This window comes from Bubalus kerabau, chromosome 9 (genome assembly GCF_029407905.1).
Source record: "Bubalus kerabau isolate K-KA32 ecotype Philippines breed swamp buffalo chromosome 9, PCC_UOA_SB_1v2, whole genome shotgun sequence".
Taxonomy (NCBI): domain Eukaryota; kingdom Metazoa; phylum Chordata; class Mammalia; order Artiodactyla; family Bovidae; genus Bubalus; species Bubalus kerabau.
Genome location: NC_073632.1, coordinates 16,798,627 through 16,815,318, shown reverse-complemented (window position 1 = coordinate 16,815,318; position 16,692 = coordinate 16,798,627). Strand labels below are relative to the sequence as shown.

General features: G+C 37.6%; 1 protein-coding gene across 1 annotated transcript in view; it reads right to left on the bottom strand.

The window, feature by feature from the left end:
- The window catches only part of COL19A1 (collagen type XIX alpha 1 chain), a 447,290-nt gene that overhangs the window by 350,896 nt on the left and 79,702 nt on the right, over window positions 1-16,692 (bottom strand). The window contains exons 5-8 of the mRNA XM_055534763.1: window positions 15,869-15,992; window positions 13,577-13,852; window positions 6,960-7,040; window positions 310-435 (exon numbers count right to left, since the gene is read on the bottom strand). Of these exons, the coding sequence (XP_055390738.1) occupies window positions 310-435; window positions 6,960-7,040; window positions 13,577-13,852; window positions 15,869-15,992 (607 nt within the window). The remainder of the gene's footprint in view (window positions 1-309; window positions 436-6,959; window positions 7,041-13,576; window positions 13,853-15,868; window positions 15,993-16,692) is intronic.

The following is a 16,692-nucleotide window of genomic DNA, read 5'->3' as shown; positions in this document are numbered from 1 at the left end:
TTTCCATGACTTAAGCCTATTCCTTGCATGTGTTTCATCCTCATACATAACTTGTCGTACAGGTGGTTCCTCCCTTTATTTTCCTTTCATTCTACTTCCCACTCAGGAAAGCTCGGAACTATCCAGATTGAAATCCAGGGAATCCTAACCCAAGCCTTTCTCTTTAACTCACCCAGGGACTGAGGGGCCCAGGCGCCTGATTCAACTTGCACTAGAGGGCAAGCTGCGTTCTGTGCACCAGGGCCACACATAGGCCTGGCTCACAGTGTGGAGTGGCTTTCCCATGGGCACAGGTGAAGATGAGCATACCTTGTGTGGCATGCACTGGCACTGGTCTGTGAGTTCCTGCTTTGCTGGCAAAAATGCAGACATTCTGTGGGCATGAGCAGGTGCTGGTGATGCTGCAGTACCTCCAAAGCCAGGCTGCTCTGGGCACTGAAATCCAGAAAGAGGCTTTAGGATACAGAGTCAATTCCAAACACCGTGACATTCCCAGCACTGACTCCCACCAAACTAGGCATGGTTGGGTTTACCTGCAAGAACTTCCTTCTAACAACCAAAGGCTCACACCAGCGTGTGAAAGTCCATAACAACTTTACCCTTTCACTAGCCTCCTAGCATCTATCACAACGACAACACACTAGAATTGTATTAAAATGCCAGGTTTGGTGAGAAATTCTAAAGCTATTATATGTGAATTTATGACAAGTACAGCAACATCAAACATTTATAAGAACTGAATTGTTACAGTAAAATGCTTTACACAAATAACATCGATATGTGTGTTCTGGAAACAAGTTTAGGAAAAAAGAATGTAATTCGAACTTTTAAAACATTTACTTCAACAGGATGATGATAAAGACATGTAAAAGTAAAATATAAACTCTTTTATGCTCTAAGGTGGTATATATTTACTCAAAATATGTATATCTTATTCCATTCCATTGTTCTATAAAGTTATTAAAATCTTCCCTGTAACAAAGTCATGATTTTTATCACTTCTCCACTGGGTTCATAACATGTGGGGCCACACGAAGTAAAATTTGGTTTCAAAGCAATGAACTTTTTTTCTATCAAAAAATAAACCCAGATGGAGCATCTGAAGAAGATAAATGTTTCCTTCCCCTCAACATCATTTACAAGAGTCCTTACCACGGTTTGTAACTCTGAATCTGCAATTTCATGAATTTACAATTTCATATCTCTGAATTCGCAATTTAGGGGGAAGGCTTCACACATTACTTTATATACCACGAGTTATATATGCCTGGGAAAGTATTGTCAGGATACAAAGTTAAAATATTGTCCGTGGTTATTTATCATTGTGAGATCACAGTTGATATTTACTTTCTTCTTTGAATGTGGCTATATTTTCCAAATTTTATATAGTAAACATACATTGCTTTTCAAACAAAAAATAGTTGAAAAATGGGTAGCATTCTAATGCTTTTGAGCACAGTAAACACTATAAGAAAAATAGTTTCCAGAAAAACTACAAATACTTTCCTGTCTTTATCACTAGTTCTAGCAAATTTACTGTCTGCAGATTTAATGATTAGCTATGGCACCCCACTCCAGTACTCTTGCTTGGAAAATCCCATGGACGGAGGAGCCTGGTAGGCTGCAATCCATGGGGTCGCTAAGAGTTGTACACGACTGAGCGACTTCACTTTTCACTTTTATGCATTGGAGAAGGAAATGGCAGCCCACTCCAGTGTTCTTGCCTGGAGAATCCCAGGGATGGGGGAGCCTGGTGGGCTGTCGTCTAGGGGGTCGCACAGAGTCGGACACGACTGAAGTGACTTAGCATAGCATTTAGTTACTGACATTAAATTTCCAAGTCTATAATCTAAAAATTACATTAGGATTAAATACATAGGATTATCACTAAAACAGTCCATTTATCTCATATGATTTGATACAGTTTTTCAGCCAGGTCCTGCCCTGTGTCCCATGGGTTCAGTTAAGGTAATCGAGATGCAGTCAAAGCTCACAATTATGCTCTGGATAATGGATTCAGTACTTTACATTGGGGATTTAAATGACTTTAAAAACATGTCTCAGGATTCACTATAAAGCTTCCCACACATTTCAAAAAGTGCCAACATGGAACATAAGACATACAAGTAAGGTCCCCTTTCTTCATAAAACCTCTGGTTGTGATTTCAGTTAATTAGCCCTCAACATTTTAATAATCTCTCTCATTTATTTTCAACAAATGTTGCTGATTTTCTCTTTCTCTCCTTATTTATTCTTCATTCTCTCTGTCTCGGTCTGTAGTCATGAAACCTGACTGCTTTAGAAAAGAAAATCTAATTAATAGCAGCAAGGAAATATATTTATAGATTATCCTGAATAAATCTCACTTTTGAAATATGCTATAAAGTATTAATAACAGAAAGGATGTCTGAGTTGAAATTACAGGACAAAATTAGATTTTTAAGCAAGTACATTAAAATTTCTTAAGTTCAAATATTAAAAAAATATATAGTTGATGCCAGAATTATAGCAGATGTACTGAATTAGCTTTCCAAAACATACATTTCCATTAAATGTAAATGTAGCATGTTCTATTTCCTGTTTAACATGAACATAATGGTAATGTCACCCATAAATACTTGTGAGCAGAAAAAGAAGAGGTCTTGTATTATTTTTTCCAAGCTTGGAGATGAATTCCTACCTTATTTTCTACACTTTAAATCTTTTTAAAACATGATTTTTTTCATGCATGGGGTCATGTCACTGCTTTTAATTATCAAATCATACCATTGAATGTATTGCCTATTTCCTTAAACAATTTTCTTATAATTCAAGTTGGAGTGACTATTGGTCAAGAATATAATATTTAGGTACATCAAAACATCATTACATGAAAAATCAGAAAGAGAAATTAAGGAATCAATACCATTCACCATTGCAACTAAAAGAATAAAATATCTAGGAATAAACCTACCTAAGGAAACAAAAGACTTGTATACAGAAAACTATAAGACTCTAATGAAAGAAATCAAAGACAACATAAACAGATGGAGAGATGTTCCATGTTCCTGGGTAGGAAGACTCAATATTGTGAAAATGACTATACTACCAAATACAATCTACAGATTCAATGCAATATCTATCAAATTACCACTGGTATTTTTCATAGAACTAGAACAAAACAATTCACAATTCATGTGGAAACACAAAAGACCCCAAATAGCCAAAGCAGTCTTGAGAAAGAAGAATGGAGCTGGAGGAATCAACCTTCCTGACTTCAGGTTATACTACAAAGCTACAGTCATCAAGACAGTATGGTACTGGCACAAAAACAGAAATATAGACCAATGGAACAAGATAGACAACCCAGAGATAAACCCATGCACCTATGGGTACCTTATTTTTGACCAAGGAGGCAGGAATATACAATGGGACAAAGACAGCCTCTTTAATAAGTGGTGCCGGGAAAACTGGACAGCTACATACAAAAGAATGAAATTAGATCACCACTTAACACCATATACAAAGATAAACTCAAAATGGATTAGAAGACCTAAATATAAGACCAGAAACTATTAAACTCATAGAGGATAACATAGGCAGAACACTCGATGACATAAAGCAAGATCTTCTATGACCCACTTCCTAGAGTAATGAAAATAAAAACAAGTGGGACCTAATTAAACTTAAAATCTTTTGCACAGCAAAGGAAACTGCATACAAAGTGAAAAGACAATCCACAGAATGGTAGAAAATAATAGCAAATGAAACAACTGATAAAGAATTAATTTCCAAAATATACATGCAGCTCATACAACTCAATACCAGAAAAGTAAACAACCCAATCAAAGAGTGGGAAAGGGACCTCAAGAGACATTTCTCCAAAGAAGACATACAGATGGCTAACAAACACATGAAAAGATGTTCAACATCACTCATTATCAGAGAAATGCAAATCAAAACTACAATGAGACTTCATACCAGTCAGAATGGCCATCATCAAAAAGTCTACAAACAATAAATGCTGGAGAGGGTGTGGAGAAAAGGGAACACTCTTGCATTGCTGGTGGGAATGTAAACTGATACAGCCACTATGAAAGACGGTATGGAGACTCCTTACAAAACTAGGAATAAAACCACCATATGACCCAGCAATCCCACTTCTAGGCATATACCCTGAGGAAATATAAACTGAAAAAGACACATGTACCCCAGTGTTCACTGCAGTGCTATTTACAATAGCTAGAACATGGAAGCAACCCAGATGTCCATTGACAGATGAGTGGATAAAGAAGCTGTGGTACATATATTCAATGCAATAGTACTCAGCCATAAAAAGGAACACATTTGAATCTGTTCTAATGAGGTGGACTAAACTAGAGCCTGTTCTAATGAGGTGGACGAAACAGAGTGAAGTAAGTCAGAAAGAGAAATATAAATATTGTATACTGATGCTTTTGAACTGTGGTGTTTGAGAAGACTCTTGAGAGTCCCTTGTACTGCAAGGAAATCCAGCCAGTCCATCCTAAAGGAGATCTGTCCTGGGTGTTCACTGGAAGGAGTGATGCTAAAGCTGAAACTCTAATACTTTGGCCACCTGATACAAAGATCTGACTCACTGGAAAAGACCCTGAAGCGGGGAAAGATTGAGGGCAGGAGGAGAAGGGGATGATAGAGGATGAGATGGCTGGATGGCATCACCGACTCAATGGACATGGGTTTGGGTGGACTCTGGGAGTTGGTGATGGACAGGGAGGCCTGGCGTGCTTGCGGCTCATGGGGTCGCAAAGCGTCGGACACGACTGAATGACTGAACTGAACTGATACTGACACGTATATATGGAATCTGAAGAGATGGCACTGATGAATTTATTTTTAGGGCAGCAATGGAGAAACAGGCAGAGAACAGACCTATGGACATGATGGGAAGAGAGGAGGGAGAAGGGGAGATGTATAGAGAGAGTAACATAGAAATTTACAATACCATATGTAAAATGAATAGCCAATGGGAATTGGCTGTGTGACTCAGGGAACTCAAGTGGGGCTCTGCAACAGGCTGAAGGGTGGGATGGTGAGGGAGACAGGAGGGCGGTCCAGGAGGGAGGGGACATGGGTATACCTATGGCTGATTCTTGTTGATGTATGACAGAAAATCACAAAATTCTGTAAAGCAATTATCCTTCAATTAAAAATTTTTTTAAAAAGAAAATGAAGCAATAATAAAAAAATCATTATATTACTTTTCAATCAAGGAAAATTATTAGTTTAAAGAGCTCTCACATAAAAGAAGCGTAATTAATGAAAGAAAAACTTTTGGAGAATTCACATCTTCAAGATTTAAATGTGTGGCTCCAGGAAGTCTAGGTATTTCAAGTCTGTATATTGGCATTCTCAATTATCTTTTCAGATATTTATAGAAAGATATTTGGCTGGCTTTCATTGAAATGAGAGCCATGAACTAGGTTGGAGATATGATTTATTAAACCAAGTTACATAGGCAAAATATACCATTTTTAGAGATTTAGCTTTGCTTTGAGCAGTTGGTCACATTATTATTCTACTACCCAAAGTGAGTGATAAAAGTTTAAAATGTTTTTAATTATGAAATTATTAATAAAATTTTATTTTCAATGGTTTAAGTGTGGAACTTTTGGGAAATCTGACACAAAGAATAATATTTTCACGTTTTGCTTTTACTTTTTATATGTTCTTTCTGTTAAAGACTTCTTAGAATTAATCCCTTTCAAACTACAGTCAAGAAACAATGTTTCGACCCCTTTTACAAACAAAGCACTAGGAATCATAAAAGAAGCATACAAAAGTATAATCCCGTCAATGAATTTAAAAGGTAGCTGAATAAATTAAAAACAAATACAACTGTATCTAATGATATAAGGTGCACACATGGCCATTGCAATAAGAGATACCTAAAGCACTGAATTGAGTACTCTTTGCATGAAAGGTTAGTACAAGAAAGCAACAGTTGTAGAGTTAGGTGGAGGATATTAAGAATTAGAGGTGAAACATGTATAATATCATATATGAAACGAGTCTCCAGTCCAGGTTTGATGCACGATACTGGATGCTTGGGGCTGGTGCACTGGGACGACCCAGAGGGATGGTATGGGGAGGGAGGAGGGAGGAGGGTTCAGGATGGGGAACACATGTATACCTGTGGCAGATTCATTTCGATATTTGGCAAAACCAATACAATATTGTAAAGTTAAAAAATAAAATAAATAAATAAAGAATTAAAAAAAAAGAATTAGAGGCTAAGAAACTGAATGTATAACTTGTTGTGAACAGAGAGTGACTAAAGGCTTGGGCAGAGGGATGAGTAGAGGGCGGGGAATGCGCCTTATTCATGTTAGCTAGCCTTGTTCCTTAGCACAATGCCCAAAAGATCAATGCTTTCGAATAACAGATGTTCAGTGGAAGAATGTAAATGAATCTACAAAGCAGTGATGTGGAGACTTATTCTGGTTGTACTGGGGATGGGAAAGGCTGATGGCATGACAATGCAACAGTCTAGGCACGAAGTAAAGGCAGAAACAGGAGCAGGGGAAGATGCAGTGGGAAAAAGTCTCTCACAAAGGAAAACTGCCCAGAATGGGTGGCAGGCTAGAAGAGAGAAGTGAGTAAGAAAAACATGATCACAGATGTAAAACCCCTATAACTGGAGAACGATGATCCTTCCGTCAGAACACGTCAGAACATAGCTTAGAAATAAAGGCATGGATGGATTCTCTTTTACTCATGTTGAGTCCAAAGTAAGACCATATCATTCCTGAAGTTCAGGATAAAACACTGGGATTAAAATGGTGGCAAGAAATGATGGGAAGGCCTTGAGAGGGGTCTCTGGCTCGGAACTATTTGCTCAACTGGTTTCAACAGCACACATTCTGGGCTGCTCTACACATGACTCTACAGCCCAGGCAGCTGGCCTTCTGTGGTCTTCACACACCAGAAAATGAACTTACCTTAATGTCTGATATCTTGCAACATGTTTCTTGGGCTATGAAGTTCCAGTTACAGTAGATCTGAAGTTGGTGAAGTTCAATCTATTAAAAAATTAGTAATAAGACATATCATTAATGTTGTTTGAAAATTACATTTGGGCATTTCAGAATGATGTTAACTGGAAAGAAGAAAATAAGTTAATACAAATAAAGCACTGGCAGATATTTGGGGTTTTATTTCATTTAGGATTCATGATTTTATGGACCATTTGAGAAACAGTAATGGACCCAGTTTTTGAGACAGATCTATATGTAAAGAAAATCACATAATAAGAGCAATTGCAACTCTTTGCTCCTTGTTTCAAACCATGAAAAAAGAAGTATTTAATTAGAGATAATGCACTACAATAAAGTATGCTCACAAAATGAGGAATATTTCAAAGTAAAAAAAAAAATTCTGGAGAAAAAGTAAAGTAAAAGGTATAAGCTCATGATGGAAAAGCCTTTATCTGTAGTTCCAGACCTCCAACTTGAGACTAAAACAGATGCTCACTTCCCAAGGTGGGGAAAAAAATGGTATTTAGTTTTATCTATTTTTCATGGATTCTGTTTAATACCTATGGATTTTATGTTATATGGCATACTCCTGACCAAGACTCACAATCTTTTTGCAAAAATAATTGATTCTTCTCTTTGCTCAGCAAATTCACATTTGTTGGCATTTGGATATGAAATTAAAAGTAGTTTCAGGAAGTGCAATCATTCCTGTAAAGGCAAGGCCAAATAACCACATCAGAGAAGGCAAATGGTACAGACTATTGAAAAAATTTCAATATGATAGATGGGCAGAGGCACTGTTTTAAATTAGTCTGTGGTTTCAGATTTAATAATTTATTAATAATTAATCATATGATGATTTGACATATAATATAGCCCATAAATAACCTCTTCCCCCTTGCCTTCTCTTCCTCCTCCCCATCTTTCTCTTTCTCTCTCTCCTCTTCTCTTCCCCCTCTTTCTCTGTATCCTAATGTAACAGAGGTAGATTATGTATTTCTTTGAGATCATTATTTTCTACAGTGAGACCCAACTGTAATAACATAACAGTTAATTCTATGATAACAGAAAGCAAATATCTGTGGTTAGCTCTGAATCTCTACCCCAACACCAAAAAAGCAAGAAAGGAGGAAAAAAGCCGTAACTATTCTCTACACTGAAATGAACAGAATCATTTCAGCTCATAGAAAGCATTAAGAATGCCAGACGCCTTTCGGATTCATGAGCAGCTTAAGATTTGCAGTCAATGCAAAATTCTGAGATGAAATGAAAAATGAAACGTAATGATTTCTTCTCTATAACTTTTCCCAAGGTTACTGAAGTAAGCTTTTATTTATAAAGTTTAAATACACTGTCTTACATAGTCTAATGAAACATCAGGCAGCAATATACCCATTATATAGGATGAAGAATGAGGAGACTTCCATTAACATTTTCCTTAACTAAAACTAATTTATCATCAACACTGTTACCTGAATAGTCAATAAAGACTGAAATTCTATTATGTATCATCCACTGTTCTAGGGCCTTCATATGAATTATTTTACTTAACTGAGGATAGATGACCAATTTTTCATGGATTAGAACCTAATAAAGTACCTATGACACTGAAACTACAATCAGACTAGTTTAATTATGCTTTTTTAATTCATTAGTTACATTAGAATCTTTCATTGACTTTAGAATAAGAATACACTGACTCTGTCACAGGGAATTTTAAAACATACTTTTATCAGTTATGTCACCTATTTCTTTACACAAAAGCACATGGGTAGTACATGTGCAATAAAGCGCAATTACTAGAAGTTTATTATCAATAAGTTACATTCTGAATAAACAAAGCATTTTCACATTACAACAGATCTTATAAATCACAGAGTTTGTATGGAGATGATAAAAATAATTCATCTACTTAGAGTTTTAGTAGGATTAACAATCTTTGAAAAATAAAATGTATTTTACTTGTCCAAATTAAATAGTGAATATCTCTTTTAAAAGCTCCATCATTGTGATAATGGCTTAATATTATTCTTAAGTGAACTAAGATTCCACATTAAACCATAAAACCATTGTAAAGCGACAATGTTCACACTGTGTGTTTTTATCAGGACACACAGATATTCTTTAGTCTCAGATTGTTCCCTTGAGTAAGAAGTTAATGAAACACATGACACAATACTCAATCTCCAGAGCAGAGGTCTGAGCCAGAACCCACTCTTGCAATAACTTGTTCCTCTCTCATTACAGCTTCTCCCTTAAAGGCTAGGCATTTATATCCTAATCCTAAAGCTCTTTGGTTCCCGCAGTTCCCCACTTTGCCCTCACTAGCCATGCAGGAGATCAGATTCCACTCAACAGCAGTGTTTCCAGCAACAGCAACCATCACTCCCTACTATTGTCCTCAGAATTCCCTGAGGATCATTTCCTATCTATCTACATTGCTCCCACTGCTGGAAGTCACATCTCAGGTTTAGCTGCTGAGACCCAATTCCTCCTCTGACTTTGGAGAGACCTTTCTGAAAGGTCTGCCTAGGACTGTTGTCATTCAGTTCAGTTCAGTTGCTCAGTCGTGTCCGACTCTTTGCAACCCCAAGTCCCACAGCACGCTAGGCCTCCCAGTGCATCACCAACTCCCATAGTTTACCCAAACCCATGTCCATTGAGTCGGTGATGCCATCCAACCATCTTATCCTCTGTCGTCCCCTTCTCCTCCTGCCCTCAATCTTTTCCAGCATCAGGGTCTTTTCCAATGAGTCTGCTCTTCACATCAGATGGCCAAAGTATTGGAGTTTCAGCTTCAACTTCAGTCCTTTCAATGAACACCCAGGACTGATCTCCTTCAGAATGGACTGGTTGGACCTCCTTGCAGTCCAAGGGACTCTCAAGAGTCTTCTCCAACACCACAGTTCAAAAGCATCAATTCTTTGGCGCTCAGCTTTCTTCACAGTCCATCTCTCACATCCATATATGACCACTGGAAAAACCATAGCCTTGACTAGACAGACCTTTGTTGACAAAGTAATGTCTCTGCTTTTTAATATGCTGTCTAGGTTAGTCATAACTTTCCTTCCAAGGAGTAAGAGTCTTTTAATTTCATGGCTTCAATCACCATCTACAGTGATGTTAGAGCCCAGAAAAATATAGTCAGCCACTATATAAAATATAAAATAAAAATATAAAACTATAAACAGCCACTGTTTCCCCATCTATTTGCCATGAAGCGATGGGACTGGATGCAATGATCTTAGTTTTCTGAATGTTGAGTTTTAAGCCAACGTTTTCACTCTCCTCTTTCACTTTCATCAAGAGGCTCTTTAGTTCTTCTTCACTTTCTGCCATAAGGGTGGTATCATCTGCATATCTGAGGTTATTGATATTTCTCCCACCAATCTTGATTGCAGCTTGTGCTTCCTCCAGCCCGGCATTTCTCATGATGTACTCTACATATAAGTTAAATAAGCAGGGTGACAATATACAGCCTTGACGTACTCCTTTTCCTATTTGGAACCAGTCTGTTGTTCCATGTCCAGTTCTAACTGTTGCTTCCTGACCTGCATACAGATTTCTCAAGATGCAGGTTGGGTGGTCTGGTATTCCTGTCTCTTAAAATTTTCCACAGTTTATTATGATACACAAGTCAAAGGCTTTGGCATAGTCAATAAAGCAGAAATAGATGTTTTTCTGGGACTCTCTTGCTTTTTCGATAATCCAGGAGATGTTGGCAATTTGATCTCTGGTTCCTATGCCTTTTCTAAAACCAGCTTGAACATCTGGAAGTTCATGGTTCATGTATTGCTGAAGCCTGGCTTGGAGAATTTTGAGCATTACTTTACTAGCGTGTGAGATGAGTGCAATTGTGTGGTAGTTTGAGCATTCTTTGGTATTGCCTTTCTTTGGGATTGGAATAAAAACTGACCTTTTCCAGTCCTGTGGCCACTGCTAAGTTTTCCCAAATTGCTGGCATATTGAGTGAAAACAGCATTATCTTTCCGGATTTGAAATATTTCAACTGGAATTCCATCACCTCCACTAACTTTGTTTGTAGGGATGCTTCCTAAGGCCCACTTGACTTCACATTCTAGGATGTCTGGCTCTAGGTGAGTGTGAGTGATCACACCATCGTGATTATCTTGGTCGTGAAGATCTTTTTTGTACAGTTCTTCTGTGTATTCTTGCCACCTCTTCTTAATATCTTTTGCTTCTATTAGGTCCATACCATTTCTGTCCTTTATCAAGCCTATCTTGGCATGAAATGTTCCCTTGATATCTCTAATTTTCTTGAAGAGATCTCTAGTCTTTCCCATTCTATTGTTTTCCTCTATTTCTTTCCATTGATCGCTGAGGAAGGCTTTCTTATCTCTCCTTGCTATTCTTTGGAACTCTGCATTCAAATGGGTATATCTTTCCTTTTCTCCTTTGCTTTTCACTTCCCTTCTTTTCACAGCTATTTGTAAGGCCTCCTCAGACAGTCACTTTGCTTTTTTGCATTTCTTTTTCTTGGGGATGGTCTTGATTCCTGTCTCCTATACAATGTCACGAACCTCCGTCCATAGTTCATCAGGCACTCTGTCTATCAGATCTAGTTCCTTAAATCTATTTCTGACTTCCACTGTATAATCATAAGGGATTTGATTTAGGTCATACCTGAATGGTCTAGTGGTTTTCCCCACTTCCTTCAATTTGAGTGTGAATTTGGCAATAAGGAGTTCATGATCTGAGCCACAGTCAGCTCCCAGTCTTGTTTGTGCTGACTGTATAGAGCTTCTCCATCTTTGGCTGCAAAGAATACAATCAATCTGATTTTGGTGTTGACCATAGCAGTCAATTAATACTGTGATTACTACTGGCAGCCACCATTTACTGACATAGACTTATTCCATCTTTACTGATACAGACTTAGTCTTTAAGACCTTTGAGAGAGGAGTGGTAGGCTTTGTTGTTGTTGTTTTTCAGTCTTTTATGCCAGGATTGAACAGCATGTGTTGTGCTGTGCTGTGCTTAGTTGCTCACTCGTGTCTGACTCCCTGCGACCCCATGCACTGTAGTCTGCCAGCTCCTCTGTCCATGGGATTCTCCAGGCAAGAATACTGGAGTGGGTTGCTATGCCCTCCTCCAGGGGATCTTTCCAATGCAGGGATCTAATCCAGGTATCCTGCTTTGCAGGCGAATTCTTCACCATCTGAGCCACCAGGGAAGCCCACTGAATGGCATGTCAGGCCCTAAATAAATAAATGAATATACAAAGAACTGACCACACACTATGCATTACGGCACACACTCTATGAAATTATAACTAGTGAGTCTACCAATATTATTTTATAACTGAGGATTCTGAGACTTAGAAAAAATATTAGGAACAAGATAAATTTCTAGGTCATAAAAACTAAGTGGATGAGCTACAATTTAAAACCCCATCTTTCTGATCCCCAAGCAAGCTCACTCTCTCTGATGCCAAGATGTCTTATCTCCAGAACTGGCCTCTGCTCTAGCCTATTTTAATAATCATCAGTGAACCCTAGTTAAGATATTCTCACTGGTTTGTTCATTGTATCTAAGAGAAGACAGTTTAAAAATAATATTTTACTGGAGATGTATATATATATATATATATATATATATATATATATATATATATATGTAATATCTGTCTATATATCTATCTGTCATCTATCTCTGATGCCTTCCACAGAAACTTTTAAAAATAATATGCTAGCCAAACATGTACTTGCACAGAATCATACTTTTGAAATAAAACCTAACTGTGAAGTGCTTTGTGTTAACAATTCCTGTTGGTGGTCTGCACTCAGATTATTTGTATGGGTTTTTCCATCATTCCACCCATAAGAACACATGAAGTCATCAAATTAAGATATATTTCCCCTCCCCTTTTATCCAACAAAACTCTGAAAAACCATTATAAATTAATGAAAAATAGTCTGCAATACAAACACTTGTGAATCTGAGGATGAATAAAGAGCCTATTGTTCTTGATTGTAAACTTCAGATAATCTGGAACCATTTAACTTCATCTTTTTCCAGACTTTCTATTCAAAGCATATGAACTTAGATCAAACTTATGTGTATGTATGTGTTAGGCGCTCAGTCATGTTTGACTCTTTGCAACCCCATGGACTGTAGCCTACCAGGCTCCTCTGTCCATGGAATTCTCCAGGAAAGAATACTGGAGAGTGTTGCCATTCCCTTCTTCAGGGGATCTTCCCAACCCAGGGATACAGTCCAGGTCTCCTGCATGGCAGGCAGATTCTTTACCATCTGAAGTACCTGGGAAGCCCAGATCAAGCTTAGTTTTGTATAATATTTTCAATTTTTACTAAAATTTAACATTAATAACTTTATTTTTAAGGCATTACCTAGTTCTTTCAACTTTACAGGCTAGAGAAAAATAAGTGAAAACAGAAAATAATATATGTGAAAATATGACTGGAAATACATAGCTATGCTTCACACATCTGATGGCAAATTAAGCAGTGTTGAGAAAGAAAGATATAGCTATTAACGGCAAAAAGGTTTTAATAAGACATTTTCTTTAAATTTATAAATGTTACTAGTTCACAACTCACATCCACAGGTTTGCCATCTGAAGCCCGGGCAGCAATAACGGTCCTTCCACGGAGGTCCACTGTACCATTTCTGTCAGAATGTCGACTTGCAACTAAGTTACAATCCACATAGAGTGAAATGGCCTGGGATTGTATACCAAAGCCAAGTTTATGCCACTGACGATCAAACAAAGAACGGAGTTCCTGATTTTTAAAAATGTAGTTCAACACATCTCCCTCGGCAGCTTGGAACATCAATTCCACCACCTTCCTTCCACCATCAACTATTACAGAAACCTGCAAAAATGCAAATTATCTTTAAATGTTTGATATTCAGTTTTAAAAATTATTAAAGATACAAATAAAATCTCAAGTTTCAAGTTAGTAGAACTGGGGCACTCAGTAAAATGTTCTAAATGACATTTGTGTCCATCAGATTTCTTAACATAAAAGAACAGTAAACATCCAGCTACAAAAATGATTTAAATATGTGGTATTTGGTGAGTGCAGTATGCTCCTTTTGTGAGAGGACATCTAGGATTATGTGTGTGTGTGTGTGTGTGTGTGTGTAAAAACTCTGTATAAGTAATTCAAGAATTAAATGTTACTAATTTAAAAAGAATAAGAGATGAATACATTTGAATCAGTTCTAATGAGGTAGATGAAAACTGGAGCCTATTATACAGAGTGAAGTAAGCCAGAAAGAAAAACACCAATACAGTATACTAACGCATATATATGGAATTTAGAAAGATGGTAATGACAACCCTGTACACGAGACAGCAAAAGAGACACAGATGTATAGAACAGTCTTTTGGACTCTGTGGGAGAGGGAGGGGGGGATGATTTGGGAGAATGGCATTAAAACATGTATAATATCATATAAGAAATGAATCGCCAGTCCAGGTTCGATGCAGGATACAGGAAGCTTGGGGTTGGTGCACTGGGATGACCCAGAGGGATGGTATGGGGAGGGAGGTGGGAGGGGGGTTCAGGATGGGGAACACATGTACACCCGTAGCGGATGCATGTTGATGTATGGCAAAACCAATACAATATTGTAAAGTAAAAAATAATAATAATAATAAAAAATTTTAAAAAAATCTAAAAAAGAATAAGAGATGATCACTTCCCTTAGCATGGAAACTGAGATCAACCTCTTTAACCTTTGATGATTTGCATGGTGCAGAGAAAATACATTTTCACAGAGTGCATATTCTTCCTGTTTAAGTCATATTTCCATCATAAAATTCTGACTATAATAACAGATATAAAAGATCAGTAAAATGAAAAACATTAAAAAAATTTTTTTTAATTAATTAATTTTAATTGGACACTAATTACTTTACAGTATTGTAGTGGGTTTTGCCATACATTGACATGAGTCAGCCATGGGTGTACATGTGTTCCCCATCCTGAACCCCCCTCCCTCCTCCCTCCCCATCCCATCCCTCTGAGTCATCCCAGTGCACCAGCTGTGAGCACCCTGTATAATGCATTGAACCTGGAGTGGCAATCTATTTCACATATGGTAACAAAAACATTTTGATGGCTATGTACAGAAATAAACACAGATAGATGATGCCCATCAGTAACCGTGATGTTTACCTTCACTGCCTGGAGTACCTGCTCCCTTCCTTTCTGACCAACCTCTCTCACAAGTGTTTCTAGATCCCTGCTCCCTTCATGGGCCATCTTGGGGAGTTGTCTCTTCCACACTCCCACAGTTCTCACCCAACTCCAAACTGTCTTCGGCCACCGCTACCCTGCGATCATGCTCCAGTGTGGCATCCCCAGACCTTAGGCTCCCTGAGAACAGGAATCATGCTTTGCCAATTTCTTATTTTGTCACTAAATAGCATCTAGTATGTGTCCAATTATTTTCTATTGATGGAATCAATATTTATATCTCATTCCCTAATTCATTAGGGATGTCAGATGAAACAATTAACAGCTTTTAAATTAATAATAGAAGATATCAGAAATGATAGGAGATGAAGTTGTTAGTGAGATGCACTTGGTGTCAATGAAGCAGTTGTAAAGAAAGGGCAGTCAGTTTGAGTGTCTTCAGACAAAACAGGAATCCAGAAAAAAACAAAACAAAACAAAACTCTAATCTTGTCTCACCCACCAGGCTCTCCAATTATGTATCTCAGTGAGACACCACCCCCTACCCCGAACTCTAAGAATACTTGCATTTCCTGTGGATGATTCCTCTAAAAGAATACTCCGATATGAGGTATGCTCCCAAATTTATTTTCACAGTTTCAAGAGAAAACACTCATCAGCATACCTCTCTGTTTCCGTCCTTACCTGTGGCATGTTGCGCTGGTTTAAAACCTGCCACAAGAACCACCGTTCCTTCTTTGAGCTCCTTCGCACCCGAAACATGGCAGCTATGGCGAACTCCTCAGGAAGGCCTTTGGGAAATACCTTACTGTGGGAGGAAAACAAAGCACCATTGTGTGGAAACTGAAGGAGGCAAGGACAGAATATCTCAGTATGAAGGTTTCTACAACTCAATATCTCAGCTGTATTTTCTCAATGAATTTATAACTCATTACTGTTATCTACCTAATGAATACAGAAGCAGTCACACCTACAGTTACCTACAGAATTTTTATCCTGTTCTTTTCCTTTTTATAAATTTCCTGATAAAGTGTTGCTAAAGCTTGAGGTGTGTAAAAGTGAGCAACTTTCAGACTATTGTACTATGGGGTGATATTCCTTAACTCAACAAGATATTCCCATAGAATCTCAGAATTCACCAGTCTTGCAAACAGCAGACACTTATAAAGAAAATAGATACTATCTCCTGGTTTTATTAGTAGAGAGAAGTAGAGGGGATTTTAAAGAGCACTATTAACAATTACATGTATATTATTCCAAAGAAGTTTTACCACATTAAACTCTTGCAAAATAAATTCCTAATTCTGATTTCTTAGGTATCAATTTAAGACTAAAACTAAATATCATAAAGGCATTTTAGCTGATTTTTTCATTCTTACAGGAAATAAAAATACTCAAATTCTTCCTAGGTAGCAGAGAGAAGCCTAAAGACAGTCCAAGTATACTTTTGCCTCAATCTTGTTTCAAAATACTGGTCTCACTGGATCCGTGAAGAAACTTTGGGGAAA